At 40.7% G+C, this 20255-nt stretch overlaps 1 protein-coding gene across 1 annotated transcript; it reads left to right on the forward strand.

Annotated features, from left to right (window-relative positions):
* The first annotated feature begins 2590 nt into the window (after window positions 1-2590).
* LOC138890471 (uncharacterized) lies at window positions 2591-4668 on the forward strand. Its single transcript, XM_070173859.1, has 3 exons — window positions 2591-2810; window positions 2919-3374; window positions 4166-4668. Exons 1-3 carry the CDS (start codon window positions 2591-2593, stop codon window positions 4666-4668), a joined length of 1179 nt encoding a protein of 392 aa, XP_070029960.1.
* The last annotated feature ends 15587 nt before the right edge of the window (window positions 4669-20255 follow it).

Below are 20255 nucleotides of genomic sequence, written 5' to 3' on the forward strand. Positions count from 1 at the left end.
GAACCAGGATCAAATGGAAACTCCAATCCAAATTGATCAAGTGTAAATTGATGCAAAGATAAGATAAGTTTAGCATGATCAAGTTCACGTAAGTAATCAAATGTACCTTTGTCGAGACGCTGGGCGTGACTGCAAGCAGAAAGCACAAAAAGCAGTGCTAGTTGATTATCAAATATGACATGATCATTGTAATCACACTTTACTGCAAAAACTGTCTGAAACATTTTGTCAAACACCTGGCTTTCGGGCTTGGCTGAATCATTCTTCACTGAATCTTCAACTTTCATGTTAATTTTTCGATTGGGTATTTTAGCGAACACCTTGCAGGCATAGCTTTTTGAATTTTCCTTCTCGTCATTTATAGTTTCCACCATCGGAATAAGTACTTCTAAAGTATCCGTAGGGCTAGAAAATCCATTATCCAAATCAGAGTCAACTTCTCCTGCTGATATATCCTCTAGTTCGCAATTATGGTCCAAAGACACAACCACATCGCAATGTGTAGAAGTTTCAGGGATCGTCTTGGAAGAGGCATAATCCTTGTTTCAATGTTGTCGATAATTATCAACATATTGTTATAGTCCTCCTCGTTTCAACCTCCCTGTCGAGACTGAGAAACCACTTAAAAACCCAGAGCAGGAGGAGATGTTCAGGAAGGTTAGAAACCTGGAACAGTCATTCAGAAACATGCAGGGATTGAGAGGCCAGGTGAGCGTGGCCTACAAAGATTTGTGTCTATTCCCTGATATTTAGTTGCCTGTGGGGTTTAAGATGCCGAAGTTTGATTTGTATGGCGGGCACAGAGACCCGATGGACCATTTGAGGGGATTCTGCAGTAAAACAAGAGGAGCCGGTGGGAAAGATGAGCTATTGATGGCATACTTCAGTTAGAGTTTGAGTGGCTCAACATTGGAGTGGTACACTCGTCAGGATCATAGCAGATAGTATACTTGGGATGATTTGTCCCAAGCATTCGCTCGTCATTTCCAGTACAACATCGAGATTGTTCCAGACCGTTTGTCTTTGACTAAGATTGAGAAGAAGCCTAGTGAAAGTTTCAAAGAATGGTTTTCGTTGGAGAGAACAAGCGGCAAGAGTTAACCCCCTGATGGAGGAGAGCGAAATGGTGGAGTACTTTCTACAGGCTCTAGAGCCCACTTACTTCTGCTATATGATATCAGCCATAGGCAAGTCTTTCAACGAGGTAGTGAAGATGGGTGGCATGGTGGAAGAAGGGCTTAAATCAAGCAAAATCATGAGTTACTCGGCTATCAAGGCAACTACCCAAGCCATTCAGAACGGTATTGGGGGAGTGATTGGAAGGAAGAAGAAAGAAGACGTAGAAATAGTTGATTCAGGATCATGGTTTGGACCTAGGGGCCCATCACACCAATATACCCAGCCTCGACCCCATCACCGGACCTACACCCAAACCCCATATAACCCACCCCAACACTACTTCCCATCACCAGACCCTCACATTTCTATCCACCACGCCTAGACATATACTCAACCTCCCACCTAGACAAAATGGTGTGCCCCAACCCCACAAAACACCTACCCAGCTCCACAAAATGCTTACCCATCCCCACGAGCCTACCAAAACCCTACCGGCCTAGGTTTCTGTCCAGTCCAACATTCAAAAATGAAAGGTTGCAGCGGAAGAAAACCCTCACCCCACTGGGGGAGTCTTATACTAGTTTGTTCCACAAATTGAGGCAGTTAGATATGTTGAGGCCAATTGAGTCGAAATTACCAAACCCTCCTCCAAACAATCTTGATTACTCCGTGAGCTGTGAATATTGTTCTGGTACTCTAGGGCATGATACGGAGAAGAGTTGGCACCTGAAAAATGCCATCCAGTAGCTCATTCACACAAACCGAATTGAAGTCCAAACTCCATAGGCACCCAATATCAACAAGAACCCATTGCCAACCCATCAGGAAACGAACATGATCGAGATAATACACAATAGAGGGGAGCCCAAGAAGCCTTCACAAACCGTCATGATGATTCAGTCCAGTGAGGACAATCCAGTTAAAAAACCAACAATTGAAGGATCAGTGAACACGTTGAGCAGGACAAACGATGGACCATCTACGGTAGTCAAGAAAGGACCCCCAAGTGATGTTGCGGCAAAGCAAGAAAAGTCAAAAGTGGTTGTACCAGGAGTGGCAAACAAGCCTATCATAATTGTAGAGGGTGCATGTACGGATCCTGTCATCATCAAGCCTGTAACCCAATTGCCTGTAATCAGCACCAAGGCTATACATGAACGGGTGATAGTGACCTATAAGGGAAAGGAAGTGAAAGAATAAGTCAATGAGGCCCAGGGATTAACTCGTTTGAGGAGATGCTTTTCCTCGGAAGAGTTAAAGAAAGCTAAAACATCCAGAGATAATCCAGTCCTAGTAAAGAAGGCAGTCTTTGTTGAGGAAGACACCTGCTCAGATTTCCTTGCTGTCGTTGTTGATCCACTCATATAAGCATTGTCGGGCCTTGATGAAAATTCTGAACGAGGCTCACGTCCCCGACAAAATTTTAGTGAACCATTTGGAAAAGATTGCCAACAAAATATTTGAGGTGAACATGGTCACTTTCTCTGATGACGAGTTGCCTGTGGAAAGTACTAAACACAACAGAGCTCTCTATCTTACGATAAAATGTGAAGATTTTGTGGTCAGCAAGGTATTAGTTGACAATGGTTCCAGTGCAAACATCTTCCCTCTCTCTACTCTGAACAAGTTGAAAGTTGATGATGAGAGGATTCACAAAAATAGCACATGCATCCGAGGTTTTGATGGTGGAGGTAAAGACTCGGTTGGTGATATAGTGCTTGAGTTGACAATAGGACCGGTGAAATTCATCATGGAGTTCTAGGTACTAGACATGTCCGTCTCCTACAATTTGCTGTTAGGTTGCCCTTGGATTCATGCCGCTAAAGCAGTCCCGTCCACTCTGCACCAGATGGTCAAGTTCGAATGGGATAGACAGGAGATCGTCGTGCATGGCGAAGATAACTTGTGTGCTCACAGTGATGCCTCTCTCCCGTTCATTGAGGCTGAAGATGACAAAGGGCCTTGGGTCTATCAAGTTTTTGAAACGGTGCCGATCGAGAAAGTTTCAGAAGGGAAATGTGTTCCAACTCCAAAGATAACCTCCACGCCAATCATGATGGCTTTTGAAATGCTGAAAAATGGCTTCGTGCCTGGTAAAGGTCTAGGTGCATCTCTACAGGGTATCATACAGCCAATGTCCCTCCCTGAAAATTTGGGTACTTTAGGTCTTGGATTCAAACCTACAGCGGCAGATGTGAAGAGGGCTTTAAACACAAGGCGTGGGCACTTCCAAAGCCCGTTACGCGTCTCTCCAGGTCTTTTGTCAAGCCGGGTGCCAGGAAATGCCCAGTGACGACAGTCCCAAGTTCTGTAGTTGACATTGATGGGGAGTTAATTGAAAGGTTCCAGAGGTTGTTTGATTATGTGAACATGGTAGAAGGTGGAGAAGGTTCTAGCAAAGCGGACGTGCAGTTCGTCTGGCCAAATGTAAAGCTTAACAATTGGAAGGCTACTCCTCTCCCTACCCGGAAGGAGTCTTGGTAGTTTGTTTTTTTTCCTTTCTATCTGGGTTATTCCAGGGTTGTGACCCAGACTTTTATTTTTCCGCTTGTTGATATACAAACCTTGTTATCCTTTAATTTCAATGAAATACAATTTCCCTTTTCCATCATTCATGATAGCTCTTATTTTTGTTTTTATTTTCTTCTTTGTACAATTCTTTTTATGCTGGTTTCAATGACATGACACGCATGAGGAATCTTCGGCCCAGTCTAAAAAATCAATCTAATTCTAAAATAATAATCCAAGAAATAGAGTGTGATGATGAATCAGAATATGATGAGGATGAGGCCTTTGAAGAGATTAGTAAAGAACTAAATCATTTTGAAGAAAAACCCAAGCCTAATCTGAATGATACCGAAGCAATCAATCTAGGGGACCCAGATAATGTTAGAGAAACTAAGATAAGTGTCCATCTTGAATCAAAAATTAGGGAAGAAATAATTAAAGGCATTGTTTGAGTATAAGGATATTTTTGCATGGTCGTATGATGACATGCCAGGCTTGAGTACCGATTTGGTGGTCCATAAATTGCCAATTGATCCAGCATTCCCTCCCGTCAAGCAGAAGTTGAGAGAATTCAAAACTGACATGAGTGTGAAGATTAAAGAAGAGGTCATAAAGCAGATTGATACAAAGGTCATTCGGGTTACGCGGTATCCCATGTGGTTAGCCAATGTCGTGCCTGTGCCAAAGAAAGATGGTAAAACCAGAGTGTGTGTTGATTACCGTGATCTCAACAAAGCAAGTCCAAAGGACAATTTTCCACTGTCGAATATCCACATCTTGATTGATAATTGTGCCAAGCACGAGATTGGGTTTTTTGTGGATTGTTATGCGGGGTATCATCAAATTTTAATGGATGAGGCGGATGTGGAAAAGACAGCCTTCATCACACCGTGGGGAACATACTATTATCGGGTCATGACTGTTGGTTTGAAAAACATTAGGGCAACTTACATGAGGGAAATGACAACCATATTCCATGACATGATACACAAGGAGATCGAGGTTTACGTGGATGATGTGATCATAAAGTCCAGGAAGTAGTTTGACCACGTCAGAGATTTAAGAAAGTTTTTTCAGAGGCTCCGCATGTACAATCTCAAACTCAACCCTGCAAAATGTGCGTTTGGTGTTCCATCGGGGAAATTGTTGGGATTCATAGTCATTCGGTGGGGCATTGAATTGGATTCGTCAAAGATCAAAGCTATCCAGGAGTCACCACCGCCAAAGAATAAGATTGAGGTGATACGCCTGCTAGGGAGGCTAAACTACATCAGCAGGTTTATTGCTTAGCTCACGACAACTTGTAAGCCCATCTTTAAGCTACTAAAGAAGGATGTTGTGGTTAAATGGACTGATGAGTGCCAGGGAGCATTCGATAGGATCAAAGAGTATTTATCAAACCCACATGTGTTGGTCCCGCTGGAACCTGAAAGACCTTTGATTCTTTATCTGACAGTCTTGGATAACTCATTTGGTTGTGTGTTGGGTCAGCACGACATCACCAAAAGGAAAGAGCAAGCCATCTACTATCTCATCAAGAAGTTCACATCTTATGAGGTCAAGTATACTTCCCTTGAGAGGACGTGTTGTTCCCTAACTTGGGTAGCACAGAAGTTGAAGCATTACTTGTCTTCCTACACTACTTACCTCATTTCTCGCCTGGATCCTCTAAAGTATATCTTTCAGAAGCCCATGCCCACAGGAAGGCTCGCAAAGTGCCAGATCTTGCTCACAGAGTTTGACATAGTATATGTGACTCGGACGGCGATGAAAGCCCAAGCCTTGGCTGATCACTTGGACGAGAACCCGGTGGACAAAAAATATGAACCTTTGAAGACTTATTTTCCTGATGAAGAGGTAATGCACATTGACGAGGTCGAGAAGGAGGAAAAGCCCGTTGGAAACTCTTCTTTGATGGGGCTGCTAACATGAAAGGCATTGGGATAGGAGTTGTACTCATTTTTGAAACAGGGTAGCACTACCTTGTTATGGCTCTGCTTCGTTTATATTGTACCAACAATATGGCTGAGTACGAGGCATGCATTTTGGGTTTAAGGTTAGCTGTAGATATGGGAATCCAGGAAGTCTTGGTCTTGGGAGACTGGACCTTCTGGTGCACCAGATTGAAGGAGAATGGGAGACACATGATTTAAAGCTTATACCGTATCTACAATATTTGCATGATCTCTGTCAACGGTTTTGATCAATAGAATTCAAGCACATTCCAAGAATTCATAATGAGGTTGCCGATGCTTTGGCTACCTTGGCATCGATGTTGCACCATCCGGACAAATCTTATGTTAACCCTCTACATATTCAAGTTCGTGATTAGCATGCCTACTGTAATGTGGTTGAAGAAGAACTTGATGGTGAACCATGGATTCATGACATCAGGGAGTATATCAGGATGGGGGTGTATCCAGTACAAGCCACAAGTAATCAAAAGAGAACAATTTGTCATTTGGCAAGTGAATTTTTCTTCAGTGGAGGAGTTTTGTACAAAAGAACTCCAGATCTTGGATTATTAAGATGCATAGATGCTAGACAAGCTATGACCATCATGATCGAAGTGCATTCTGGAGTCTGCGGACCGCATATGAGTGGATATGTTCTGGCAAAGAAGATTCTTCGAGCGGGTTATTATTGGCTCACCATGGAGCGAGATTGTATCAGTTTTGTGCGAAAATGTCATCAATGTCAAGTACACGGAGATTTGATTCATTCTACGCCATCTGAATTGCACACAATGTCTGCACCATGGCCCTTTGTTGCTTGGGGTATGGATGTCATCGGACCGATTGAGCTAGCAGCATCCAATGGGCACAGGTTCATTCTAGTGGCCATTGATTATTTCACTAAGTGGGTTAAAGCTAAAACATTCAAGTCTGTGACCAAGAAGGCAGTGATCGGTTTTATGCATGCAAATATCATTTGTCGGTTCGGAATCCCAAGGGTAATCTGTTAAAAGTGGTAATCTTAACAGTCATCTGATGAAAGAGGTATGTCAACAGTTCAAGATTACGCATCGCAATTCCACCCCAAGGCAAATGGAGCAGTCGAGGCCGCCAACAAGAACATAAAGAAGATACTTCGGAAAATGGTGCAGGGTTCCAAGCAATGGCATGAAAAGTTACCCTTTACATTATTGGGTTATCGCACTACCGTTCGCATTTCAGTAGGTGCAACTCATTATCTGTTGGTATATGGCACTGAGGCAGTGATACCTGTGGAAGTTGAAATTCTATCCCTTCGAATCATTGCCGAAGCCGAAATTGATAATGATGAGTGGGTCAAAACCTGTCTGGAGCAATTGAGTTTGATTGATGAGAAATGATTGTCAGCAGTATGCCATGGCCAGTTGTATTAAAAGAGAATGGCAAGGGCATACAACAAGAAGGTGCTTCCCCGGAAATTTGAAGTGGGTCAGCAAGTATTGAAACGCATCCTTCCATATCAGGCTAAAGCAAAAGGCAAGTTTGCCCCAAATTGGCAGGGGCCGTTCATCATAACGAGAGTGTTGTCCAATGGTGCTTTGTATTTAATAGATATAGAAGGCAATTGTGTAGATATGGCTATCAATTCTGATGCAGTTAAAAGATATTATGTATGATTTTTTTGGTTTAAATTGTGTTTGTTTGTACTTGGAATGTTTTGAAGATTGGAATGACGAAGGTATTTTATTCTGCTATCTAAACACTTTATCCTTTGTTACCCCTTTGAGCCTTATTTATTTCCTTTCATACCCCTCTTTTTGGAATCAGTAGCAAAGTTCAGAAATACGAGCGCAAAAGGTGAGTAAAGAAGAAAAAGAGAAAATAAAAGAGAAAAGAGGAAGAAGAATGGAAAAGAGTGAAAAAACAGAAGAGAAAAGAAAAGAAAAGAAAAGAAAAAAAGATAAGAAAAGAAAAGAAAAGGAAAAAGAGAGAAAGAAAAAAAAGAGAAAAACCACAACAACAAAGTAATTCCTATGACATGAACTACGTTTGACCTGATTCCTTTTAAGGATATGTAGGCAGCCTTATGGTTCGGTCCCATCAAAATAAAAATTCAAAAGTTCCCGAGCAAAGAAATTGGGGCAGAAGTTGTGGTTGTTATAAGAAATCTAATTCCAAAAGTTGTAATGTTAAACTCATCCAAGTTGTTTTTGAGCCTTTGTGATACTTTTTCTTTCTAACCCTGTCCAAAAGCCCATACTACGGTCCAAAGAAAGACCTTCCGACCAGTCTTTGAGAGATGCCAAGTCAAGCAAGTATAGGTAATTCATGTCAGGGGCAACACTCCATTTTGAGCAGGAAAAAATGAAAAAAATTAGAGAGTCTTATTGGTGAAAACCCTTACGGGCACCGTAAGGCAATGGGAAGCTGAGAGTGTGAGCACGTGATTTTTGCCCTACGAGAACTACTCCCAAAAATTCAAAATAAAATGATTTTTGTGTTGTTTGTGATTTATTTGTATTTTTGTCTGTGCATGGTTATTTCTACTTTAATTAAGAAAAATACAAAAATATGTGTTGCATGGGAATTTAGGATATAATTTTACAATTTAGGATTAATTAAACAGTAATTTGTTTTACGAAAATGAATAAAATCGAAAAATAACATACTTCGCATTTTTAGGGTTTAATGTCAAAATTGTGTAACTATCTTTGTATTTAATTTTGTGTGACAATTATTATTAAGGGTTAATTAGTATTCTTTAAAGTTAATTTTGAGTTTTGGTAATTAGAAATCAAAAAGAAAATAAAAGAAGAAAGAAGGAACAAGAGAAGAAGAGTTAAAAATCGGACTAGGCTGGTTTTTAAAAGAAAGTTTCAGGCCCAATGTCACACCCCAACCCATGCCCAAACCGGCTGGTTTCAGAGACAAATCAAACGACGTCGTTTAGTAACATTCAATCTAGGCCGTTGATCTCAACTGATCAAACGGTCCCAAAGCCTTGACCCAACCCGACCCCGACCCATCACTCCAATACCCGGTCTAACCCGATACCCTCACAAAAACCAAAAGACACCGTCTTTTTTAAGTGAGTTGATCCAAGCCATTGATCTCAATTGATCTAATGGCTAAGATCAAATCGTTTGCCCCCATATATAAGTCCAAACCATACCCCCCCCCAAACCAAACCCCCCATCGCCCCATCATCTCTCTCAGACCCTTCAGAGACGCCCCCCCCAAACCCTAGCTGCCCTCTTTCCCTTCGCCTGAAAACCCGGCGGCGTCAGCTCCGATAGCCGTGAAATTTACACCACCGAACCTCCTAACCACCCTAAACACAGATCCCTACCCCTTTAACCTCGAATCATCCCGGTTTAGCTCGAATCTTCAATCGAAGAATCGAGCAAAACCCTAAACCTACCCAACCAGTCCCAGGTTCACACCCCAACTCCACCTGACCCCCTCGTCCCAAATCCTATGTTAGTCTTGCTCAAATCAAGCCGGAACTGGACGAATCCTAAATCGACTAAACGAGCCCTAGAAGAACAAAACCTAGGAATCGATACAAAATATTTGAGGTCTTAACTGACTTTAGTCAAGTGTTCTCAGTCGAGAACACTCGATTAAGGTCCGTTTTGGCTTCAAAGTCTCAAGACGAATTTCAAACTGAAACGGATGGGGTTTGTCCTGGAAGTTTTGAGGTATTTCCTTTTGTTTTCCTTTTCCTTCTGTTGTTTGTTTTATTTTGACTGAGTAGTTCGTCATTTTCGTCAAGTAGTTCTTCCTACTCTTTCGGACCCTTTTCTTGGTCCAGTTTCCTTTTGTTGATTAACATGGGTTATAAACAGTTTCGTCGATTAATCCATTCATGTCTGTAGTTTAGTAGTTCTCGTCAAGTTGTTTGGTGCCGTTTGTTTTGTTTTCAGCTGTAGGGTTCCATTCAGTATATCCTCAGGGTCCCTATATTTTGTGTTTAAGGCTAGTTTAGAACTATGAATATTGGTTCGAATTGCTTCATTTCATGCGATGTTTGGTTCCCTTTTCTTTGTTGTTTGTCATTTTGCACATGAGTTCAGTTTGTTTGTCGATTCAGTACGTTTACAGTGATCATTCCTTCTGCCTAAGTTTGATTTATAATTATGAATGTAGTCAGTTAATCCATGTACATGTGCATCTTAGCAGCTTTGCATCAGTCTGCTATTTGATCTAATCTGAGTTCTGAGTTCGAACTGCTAGGTGAATTGAATTAAATTGGTTATGGCTGCTGTAGTTTACTGATTAATTAGGAATTAGTTTAGTTATCTAATTAAGGAGATTGGTTATAGCTGATGGATTTGGTACAGATTGAAAGGGTTTGAGGTAGGATAGTAGTTCAGGGCATTCAGGAGGGTAGTTTGGGATTTGAAAAGTTTGAAATGGTTAATGAGAGTGGTCTGACTGTAAAGGTGCCAATATAACCATTAAACTAGTGTATTGTCCCATAATAGTGGGATGAGAATCAATAATAGTATGAGAGGTTTATTGGGAGTAATTAAAGTAAAAAGTACTCATAACATGTGAATTAATTATTGAAACGGGACATATAGTAGTGGGGAACAAGGGAATTAAATAAAGAAAAGACAAGAGTAGTGGGGAACAAGTGAATTAAAAAGAGAACAAGATATGTAGTAGTGGTTGAGGAATATCATGGGCAGAAATACTTTCTTAATTAGCTTAATGCTCCTAAGAGCTGGAAAGTTAATAAAAGTTGGGCTATAAATGAGAGGAGCTGGACACAGTTTAAAGGGGGATCTTTTGGAGTCTGGTCTGGGTTTTTTCTTTTGGGCAGACCTTAGAAGAGAAAAGCAATCTGAAAAAAGAAAGAAAAGAGTTCAAAGTTTGAATACAAACAGGTTTCGAGATAGCTTAAGATGCGTTTGGGTGTAGCGTTGCCGTAGTGTTTTTTTTCTGATTTCATTTCTGAGGTCGCTTGAGCTGTTTAAGTTTGAGTGTTCTAGTTTCAGCTGGTTTTAAATCCACCTGGGTTTGTTGTATATGTTACTGGGCTGTTGGTGGATTGCTGTTTGTATTGCTGCTCGTATTACTGTTGTGCTGATGCTGACTGCTCTTCCTTCTTTTGTTCTGTTTTTTTCCAATCCAGGTACATATCCTGTAACCTCGAATTTGTGGACATGAAGTAAAATGCTGAATGAATCTCTGTTGATATGTCTTTCGTGGTCCATGTAGTATAAAATTCCAGTAGAATTTTCGTTTGTAACTATGGTTGATTTCTCGGGCACGTTATATTTCATATATGCCTTAGACTTTCACTAGATTTTTATTTGTAACTAAAATTGGATTGTTTGGATTATTGGACTATGATTATTCATTAGACTTAGTATAGTTTAGTTTGCTTTTGTGTAGTTTAATTTTTTCTTTTAAATTAAAAATAGCTAGAACAGGAAACTGCTCTTAGGAGCTATGATTTTCATTCGTATTCACAATTGGAAATTCAAACTATTGTGAGTAATTAGCAGAAAATATTGGTTGTAGTGTTAAGTAGATTCAGACCTGATAAGTAAGTTACTGATTGGAACTTGATTTTAAAATGGATTATAGGCTCCTACTAGTGTAAGATCAGGCATTCTTTGTTTTTTAAATGCATTAGATAGTTCATTTGCGGATATAAGTCACAAACAGAGAAATCCTTAGGATGTAGCGATCTGAAATTGATATGGGTTTTAGGAGTAAGAGTTCAGCATGTTTGGTCAACCCTACACAACTCAGGTGACTATGCGTAGGATAATTGAACTCGAAAGTTGGCATGTTAATTTGAATTTAGAATTGATCATTTGTTTGCCAATAATTAGGCCGTTGTGAATAAAATCAGTAGGCCAAGATTCAAATAAAATCAGTGGGAGATCAGGGCTCAATTGAGGGCCTAAACGTGACTGCTTCTGCTCAAATCGGACTTGGGCCTGACTCTACTTAAGGCCCAACGTCAGTCGGCCCTTCCCTTTCTTAAAGTTGACAATTTTTCCTTCCTTCGGGCTGCCTTTGAGGCCCAACCTACTGAAAATCTTAGTGTGCTCACTAAAGCTTTTTATTCGATATGGTGATGTAATACTCTCAATGATGGTTTATTAATAATGTTAATTAATTAGGACCTTTCTTTTATCTGTAGAGACAATAAAAGTAGAAAATCATAGTCTCTTTAGGATTGGCCTTTAAATAATAGATGAGATGAGCCTCGCCAAATAAACGCATAAATTGCGGGGCCCTCAATAAATGGTAAAAATGAAACATTTAAAATTCGGGATGGGCCGTTTAGTGAATTTCACGGCCCTCCCTAAAGATAATAACGCGCTAGTCATTTTAGATGCGCTTTTTAATAATTTACTTTCTTAAAACTCGGATGCACATTTATGTGACCAAATCCAAATCTCAACGGAGTTGAAATATGTCAATAACCACGGGTTCATTGATGCAACGTGGTTCGAGATGTATTTTCACGACGTTACAATTCTCGTTAAAAATAATAATAATAATAATAATAAAAGCGGTAAAAAAGTTAAAATTTGCACATAGGTTCAACATTTATTATAATCAGATAAGTAAGCCAGATATGACAGTTGAGCGACCGTGCTAGAACCACGGAACTCGGGAATGCCTAACACCTTCTCCCTAGTTAACAGAATTCCTTACTCGGATTTCTGGTTCGCGGACTGTAATAAAGAGTCAATCTTTTCCTCGATTCGGGATTCAACCGGTGACTTGGGACACCAAAAATATCCCAAGTGGCGACTCTGAATTAAATAATAAATCCCGTTTTGATTGTCCTCTAATTGGAAAACTCCCACTACGCCTCTTTACGTGGGCGCGGTGAAAAAGAAGGTGTGACAGCTCTGGCGACTCTGCTGGGGATCAGAACCCAGAACTTTTGGTTCAGGGTTCAGAATTCGAGCTTAGATAAACTGTTAGATTTGGTTTTATGTGATTTTTTTTCATGTTCGGGCTTAATGTACTAAATGATGCTTTTACCGCTTTGATATTATCTGAACTGTATATAAACTGTGCCGAAACCCTTCTCTTCTTACCTCCGGGGATATGCTTACTGGTTGAGACTCCCTATTCTGTTAGTATCATACCCTGAAATAAGAAAGAGGCCGGACAAGTTACAAAGCCGGACGATCCCGCGGGTCCCCGGTACGTTGCCCCCTCCTCGACTCGAGTTGTCCGCTCGGGTACACAGTCTATAACAAATACCTAGGCTTCGAACCTAGAATAACATGACTTCATGCCAGATCCCTAGTAGGAACGATTATTTGCATCATGTTGTATTTGACTTAGGGGACTCAACACAGGGGTTGGGTCCGTCTAGGACTAGCAACCTGAAACGGAAAAGACCATCCTGATGCATCTTACTTGCTACTTGTGCATTTGTTTGCTTCGGACTTTCATGCTGACCGGCTTTTGAATATTTTTGAGGAAAGAGAGATAGAGGTATGAGGGTTAAAAAGAGTTAAATCGCCTGTTTTGAAAAAACTAGTGTCCAAATAGTGTCGAAACTCTGCCGAATTTTTGAGAAAATGAAAAAAAAAGAAAAAAAAGAGAAAAAGAAAAAAAGGGGTTTTGTTTATGAAAAATAGTTTTATTTGCCAATGAAAAAGCGTCTTGTTTTCAAAAGAAGTTTGTTTTATCGGCCCGAACTACACCTGTTTGATTCTCACCGGATGTGAGATACGTAGGCAACCCTCATCGGGTCCAACCTCCCCTTTTGGAAAAATAGCCAAAAATATTAAACTTTAATTGTCAACATAAATAAATCGGGTGATGCCGTTTTTGTCAAAAATAGCCGAATGTCCCCAAAAGGGACGACAGAAGGCCGATTTTGCATAAATAGCCACCTTTGGTCGTTTTAAGATTTCGATCGGTTAATCCATACAGCCTTAAAATCTGCGTTCTCGAAATGCTGAAAGGCCGTATTTGCGAAATCGGGTTTTTATTTTTATTTTTGGGAAAAATGTGTGTTAATTTTATTTTGAGTCAAATAAATCTTAAATTTTAAACACCCTACTAGATGTGCAGAATGAGCACAAGTCAGAATTTATACGTAACAATAGTGAACAAGATCCCTTTGGAGTTGCACATGTGGTGGGATGATTTGGGCGGATCAGAGCGCGACACGGTCAAGCTATACCTGGGAGGCCTCACTGGGTGGCTGAAGATTAATCCTAGGGGGATATCATAAAGGCTTTGGTTACATTTTTTTGGAACATGGCCCACAATGTATTCCATTTCTCAGATTTTAAACTCACCCAACCTTAGAAGAGGTAGCAGGTTATATGGACATTACTGAGGGGCTAAGGCACAAATATCTGATTGCTCTAAGAGCCGTTAATACGCCCTAGTTCATGGATCTACTGAAGATAAGCAAAGGAGTCCCATACGCTGAGTCGGATAAAGTTTTTCTACTCTGCAGTTCATGGGCATATAGGAGGGTTCAACGATCCAAAAAGCGGGGTTGGCAGCAAAGGAAATCGGACAAAATGGGATAAGCATAAATGATTCGCCTTCATGGTAAGCATTCTTGGGCATTGTGGTGTTTCTCCGGAAAGATAGAAATATTGATTTAAAGGTGGCAGGAGTCGTCAAAACCCTGATTACCAGCAACAAAAGCATGCCTGTCCCATGATGGTATCCAAGATGTGCCGAGTTCTCACAGCTTGTAAAGACGAGGCAGATTTCTTCGAGGGGTACATAAGCGCGAGCAAAACATACGCGACAAATAAAGAGGGACTACGAAAGGGACATCGCTATATTGAGAAAAACAATATCCACTCTCACAGAGTGGATCTTTAGACAAGCCCGAGATGCCAGAACAGATAGGAAGCACTGCTATGATCTGATGGCCCGAATGGAGAAACAGATGAATGAGTTTCAGGATTAACTCTTTTACAACGCTCAAGTGCTGGGGATGCGGAATCAACAAATAGAGCGATTGCTTATGGAAAAGGACAGAATCAAGGGAAGAATCGACGATATCGGGCACTACATCACCATAGAGTGCCTAGCTTGTGAGGATACGTCACGTACCACCTTCTTTGTTTCAATAATGATTCACGTCTACCAGATCATGGAAGATTTAAAAGATCTACAGAGAGGCCTTGCACCAAAACCCGCGGCGAGGCCGAACGACTCCCCGCGGGCGCCCAAAATTAAAAACTCTACCGTTTGAGTTTGTAATTTCCCTTTTGCATAAAGTCTATAGTCTGTGTCAAGTCCATCAATTTCCTTTCAAAAAGTGTTTTGCCTTGTAATAGATCGTTTTGCTAATGAAGATTGAAAAATCCAAAAATGGTGTCTTTGTTTTTTCGCACTTGTGGTCAGAACTACGCACAGTCTGATTCATGCGGGGACATGATACGTAGGCAATCCACATAATATTCGACCACCATTAAAAAGAAAAGATAAAAAATAGAAAAAAAAAAGAAAAAGAAAAAGGGAGCACAATTACAAGAGGTCGGAATGACGCACGTAACTGAAACAAATGAATGATAGAAAGGGTTAATTGCCTAGTTGCATTGCATTCTCAATGTGTGTTTTCTTATCTGTTGAAAAACCCTAACGCTAACAGGTTGCTCCCAATTTGTTCTCGATTATATTTCCAGAAAGGTGGTTGGTTGTGATTCTAAAGTAATGCTTCCCTGCAACACAAAGGCGAAAGACAATGGCAGAAAATAACAGAACTGAGTGGGTTGGTACCGATGCCCGAAAACAACTGGTTGAACAGGACTACGGGTTGGTAGAAGAGGTAAAAATGTTGAGACAGAATGTGGCAGACATGTATCGGGCATGGATGACTGGGAAAGCACCACCCCCGCCACCGCCTAGCTTCCTGAACTCTATCCTTACCCAAAAACCTCACACAATAACGGATGATCCTCCATACTCTCCATATTTACCCACTTATGATATATTTCCCGGCCACCCGAGTAGCTCCATCGCTCGTCGTCCAACTATGTTTTTTCAACGCTACTTCTCTCCACGGGACTCCCAAAGACATGCTTCACTTTCCAAGTACCCAGCTCCCCAAAATGCATATCCACGAGCACACCAGAAACCCCCTAGATTAGGTTTTAGGCCAAATTAGGCATTTAGGAACGAGAGGTTGATGAAACGAGAAAAGGCTCTCACCCCTATCGGAGAATCTTATGCAAGTCTGTTTGAAAGACTAAAGCATGCTGGCCTGATTGAGCCGCTCCCCGGATATACTCCAGATCCACGTGCAAGAAGCTTTGATCCTACTACACGATGCGCATACCACTCCAATGTCCTATTGCATAGCATTGAGGGTTGTCATTCGTTAAAAAAGGAAATAGAAAGAATGATTCACGAAGGAGTGATGGCGATCGACGATAGTAATAAAGAGCATGTGAACCCTCTTAGGATATTGACTAAAGTTGAAGATGTTGAAGCAGATAGTGGTCTTGATGCGAAGCTCAGTGGCTAAGGTATCGTGCTTGGTGATTGGGAAGACTCTTCCTTTCTTGGTCAGCCGGAGCGGAGCTTTGGTGGTTCATTTTGTTGTCATTTCTGTTGTTCGGGTTATTTGCATGGTTGTAATCCGGACATTGTCTTGAGTCAAACCCTCTTATCCTTCCATTTTTGTTTTAGTGGTTTGTTTAGTGTTGTCTAGGTTTGTTTTAGGTTTGTTCCAAGGTTGTACCCCAGTTGTTTTTCTTGTTTTGTTATACGAACCGTTTCACCGCTTGTCTAATACAAATTTCGGTCTTGTGTTACTTCCAGTCATCTTCTTTGTTTAGTTCTTTTTTATCCTTTTTGTTTTGTCTTTGTTCAACACCGATTCTAGTGACATGGCATGCGCGCACAGTTTGGGCCTAATCTTAAAAGTTAATTATAAAGCCATTGGGAGATGATCGGGACACTTAAGGGAAATAGGAACAGCTTGAGATCATTTGAAGCCCGAGCCACGTGAAACTGGGGCGAGTAAAACATAAAGACAACCATAAAATCAAGTTAGCCATATGGGCAAGAGGGTCTCTCATGGTAACAAAAGTGAGAGTGTTTCCCGACGGTGTTTTAAAAAATGACAAATGAAAAGGTGAATGTATAGACACGGTTATCAAGTCTGGCACAATCAGAAGATGTGGCGAATGTTTAAATGTGTTGTTTGTGCTTGGCATATTTTGAAGAATGGAATGACGAAGGCATTTTATTCTTCTATCTAAATACTTTGTCCTTCGTTAACCCTTTGAGCCTTATTGGTTTTCTTTCAGACCCCTCGTTCGGAATCGGTAGCAAAGATTAGAAAACACAAGCATGGAAGATGAAGAAAAAGAAAAAGAAAAAGGAAAAGAAAACGACAGAAACAACAAAATAACAAAAGAGAAAGGAGAAAGAAAAAGGAAAAGAAAAGAAAATAATAAATAAGTGAAAAGGAAAACAAAAAAGGAATTGGGAACTACGTCTGACCTGATTCCTCAAAGAGGATACGTAGGCGCTTCACGGCTCGGTCATAGTGTAACAAAAAAATCAAAAATCCCCAAGCATAAACTGGGGCAGAAGTTGTGTCTGAGGTAAAGAAATCAAGTTCTGAAGGTTGTAAATTTTGAACCCAAATTGATTCGTTTTGAGCCGCTAGTACCCTTTCTTTCTAGCCCTATCCAAAACTCCACGTTATGGTCCAAAGAAAGACTTTTTGACCAGTCTTCGAAAGATGCCAAGTCATGCAAATGGAAGTCAAGAATAACACTCTGATCCTCGGTAGAAAAGTAATAAAATGAGAGAGTCTTATCGGTGAAAACCTTCACGGGCACCTTGAGGCGGCTATAAATTGAGAGAAAAACCAAAATGAGAGAGGCTTGATAGTGAAAACCCTTCGGGCACTACAAGTCGAATAAAGATTGAGAATCATAAAGGAAAGCACCAGACGAAGATTGTGAAAGGCGATTAACGACGGAGGATAGGCCACGTGGGCATGTCATGGCCAATAGAGTTGGTATCCACATCTGATAGGTTTTACTTTGTAGTTTTCTTGTTAGGAGTCATCTCTTTCTTTTGCCTTTTACTCTGTCCCTTTTACCTGTGTCATTTCCTCGCCTTGAGTCTCTTTGGTCTGAACAAGCTAGAAATGATTTCAAAATTTGCCATCAGCTTTCCAATTATGCAAAACGAGATCTGACTAATACATCAAAGTGGTATAAGTCAGGAAAGAACAAGCGCAATGAGCTGGTAATAGTCAACGTGCTTTGAGGTTCGCGCAAAATACCCAAGATTGGTCCATATCAATTCAGGGACAGTGCCACAAAAGGAGGGCCAGGGGATTGAATCGAGGGTATATTCGATGATGAGATTGACAAAAGGGTGGACCAGTGTCCAGAAGGATATCCCCAGCAGAAATCAAAGGTTATAAGGCCAAGGCCAGCGGGAAATCAAGAAAGAATAACGCGGAAAGCAATGGACATAATTTGGAAATTCATAGGAGACTCAAAGTTTGGGAAAATGCCAGTTCACGGACAGTACCACAAAAGAAGATATTCGGTCTGCACGGGAAAAAGGTATTTCAGTAACACAGACGATGGAGAAAGTGGTTAATCAATAAACATGCAAGATCTTCAAGTGAAATCAGTTGTCATAAAAATACATGAAGTCAGATAGGGAGACTGGAAAATGGTTGAGAGGTTTGTGAATAAGGAATCGTCAAGAAGGTCGGAAGGTATCAACCAAGTTTCAAGATGGTGATACGATGCATAGATGGAAAATGGTCGGTAGCATCCCTAGCAGGAGTATCACAACCAACCACCACGTTTTAAACTGACCAAATTTTCTTTGATTTGAAGCAGGGACAGGGAATGTTATTGATGACGGAAAGATGTGCCACAAGAAAGATTGTCAAACTGGGGCAGAAAATTTTCTTTCATTTCGAAAATTTTCGGGAAGTCTAACACAAGTTTGGTGAAAAGCGGTATCCCCAGCAGTTTTCAAGAGAAGGCAAAACAAGTTTTAAAGAAATCAATGTCAGGAGGAAGATAACCCGAGTTTTAAGGGAGGTAGTCTTTGAAGGAAGAAGATAACAAAAAAAAAGAGAAGAAAAAAAGAGGAAGACCAGTTTTGCAAAAGGAAACAGTTTGCAGAGGAATGAAACATCAGTCTTAATGGAAGTAGTCTTTGAAGGAATAAGATAACATATTTTTTTTAAAAAAAAAGTGTTATCCCCAGCAGTTCGCAGAGAAATGAAACACCAGTTTTGAGGGGAATAGTTTTGAAGAAGGAAGACTGTACAAGTTCTGAGGGAAGTAGTTTCGAAGAAAGATAATTCGAGTTAGAAGAAAAATGGTTCAGAAGGCAAGAGGAAACAATGGCATTTTATTTTTCGAAGTTTTTGTTGAAGTCAGGAGCCCGCCTGAAGAAAGGAATGGAATTTTATTTTTTGAAGTTGTTGTTGAAGTCAGGAGCCCGCCTGAAGAAAGGAATGGCGGTTTATTTTTCAAAGTTGTTGTTGAAGTCAGGAGCCCGCCTGAAGAAAGGAATGACGTTTTATTTTTCGAAGCTATTGATTGAAGTCAGGAGCCCGCCTGAAGAAAGGAATGACATTTTTATTTTTTCGAAGATGTTATTGAGGTCAGGAGCACACCTGAATAAAGGAATGACATTTTATTTTTTCGAAGTTGTTGTTGAGGTCAGGAGCCCGCCTGAAGAAAGGAATGGCGTTTTTATTTTTTCAAAGATGTTGTTGAAGTCAGGAGCCCGCCTGAAGAAAGGAATGACGTTTTATTTTTTCGAAGATGTTGTTGAGGTCAGGAGCCCGCCTGAAGAAAGGAATGACGTTTTTATTTTCAAAGTTGTTGTTGAGGTCAGGAGCCCGCCTGAAGAAAGGAATGGCATTTTTATTTTCGAAGTTGTTGAGGTCAGGAGCAAGCCTGAAGAAAGGAATGGCATTTTTATTTTCGAAGTTGTTGTTGACGTCAGGAGCCCGCCTGAAGAAAGGAATGGCGTTTTTATGTTTTGGAAGATATTGTTGAGGTCAGGAGCCCTCCTGAAGAAAGCAATGGCATTTTTATTTTCAAAGTTGTTGTTGAAGTCAGGAGCCCGCCTGAAGAGAGGAATGGCGTTTTATTTTCAAGTTTTAAAGCTGGGAGCCCGCCCATATAATAGAGGAATATATTTCAGTCTTTACATTTCAAGTTTTGAAGTCGGGGGCCCGCCCGCATAACAGAGGAATACATTGAAGTTTGAAGTCAGTAAAGCGGAGGGTTACAACAAAAATCCCCAGCATAAGTTAAAATTCAGAAGTCGGAAGGAAGGCAACACTAGTCAGAAGAAGGCAGTTCAAGCTTCGAAGGAAAAATAATTCAAAGCTCACAAGAAGGAAATAAGCAGTTCAAATTCGGCAATCAAGAGAGAATACAAGTCAAGTCGAAAAGAAAGAAATATCAGAGGAAACGCAAGGCAGCAAGACAGCAAGGCAACAAGGCAACAACCGTCACATGACCCAGTTTGAGAATAAATCTTTGCAATTCAAAGACCATAGCTTAGCATAACTTCTTTATTTTTATCAAGATGTAACAAGGAGGTCATTAAGCAGGTAGCAGCAGCAGAAACAACAGTAACAGTAAATCCACAGCTCCAGGGTAGTCCCAGCTACCAAAACTTCCCGAACTACATCGACATGATTCCCTTTTAGCCGGGGAT

The sequence above is a fragment of the Nicotiana sylvestris genome, chromosome 4 (genome assembly GCF_000393655.2).
Source record: "Nicotiana sylvestris chromosome 4, ASM39365v2, whole genome shotgun sequence".
NCBI classification, from domain to species: Eukaryota; Viridiplantae; Streptophyta; class Magnoliopsida; order Solanales; family Solanaceae; genus Nicotiana; species Nicotiana sylvestris.

What these genes read in the sequence shown, in the direction of transcription:
- LOC138890471 (XM_070173859.1), top strand. Translation starts at nt 2,591, where the DNA reads ATGGTCACTTTCTCTGATGACGAGTTGCCTGTGGAAAGTACTAAACAC. An exon ending in CCGAGGTTTTGATGGTGGAG is followed by an intron (nt 2,811 to 2,918) that starts GTAAAGACTCGG and finishes ATTTGCTGTTAG; the next exon opens with GTTGCCCTTGGATTCATGCC. An exon ending in CCCGTTACGCGTCTCTCCAG is followed by an intron (nt 3,375 to 4,165) that starts GTCTTTTGTCAA and finishes CAATTGATCCAG; the next exon opens with CATTCCCTCCCGTCAAGCAG.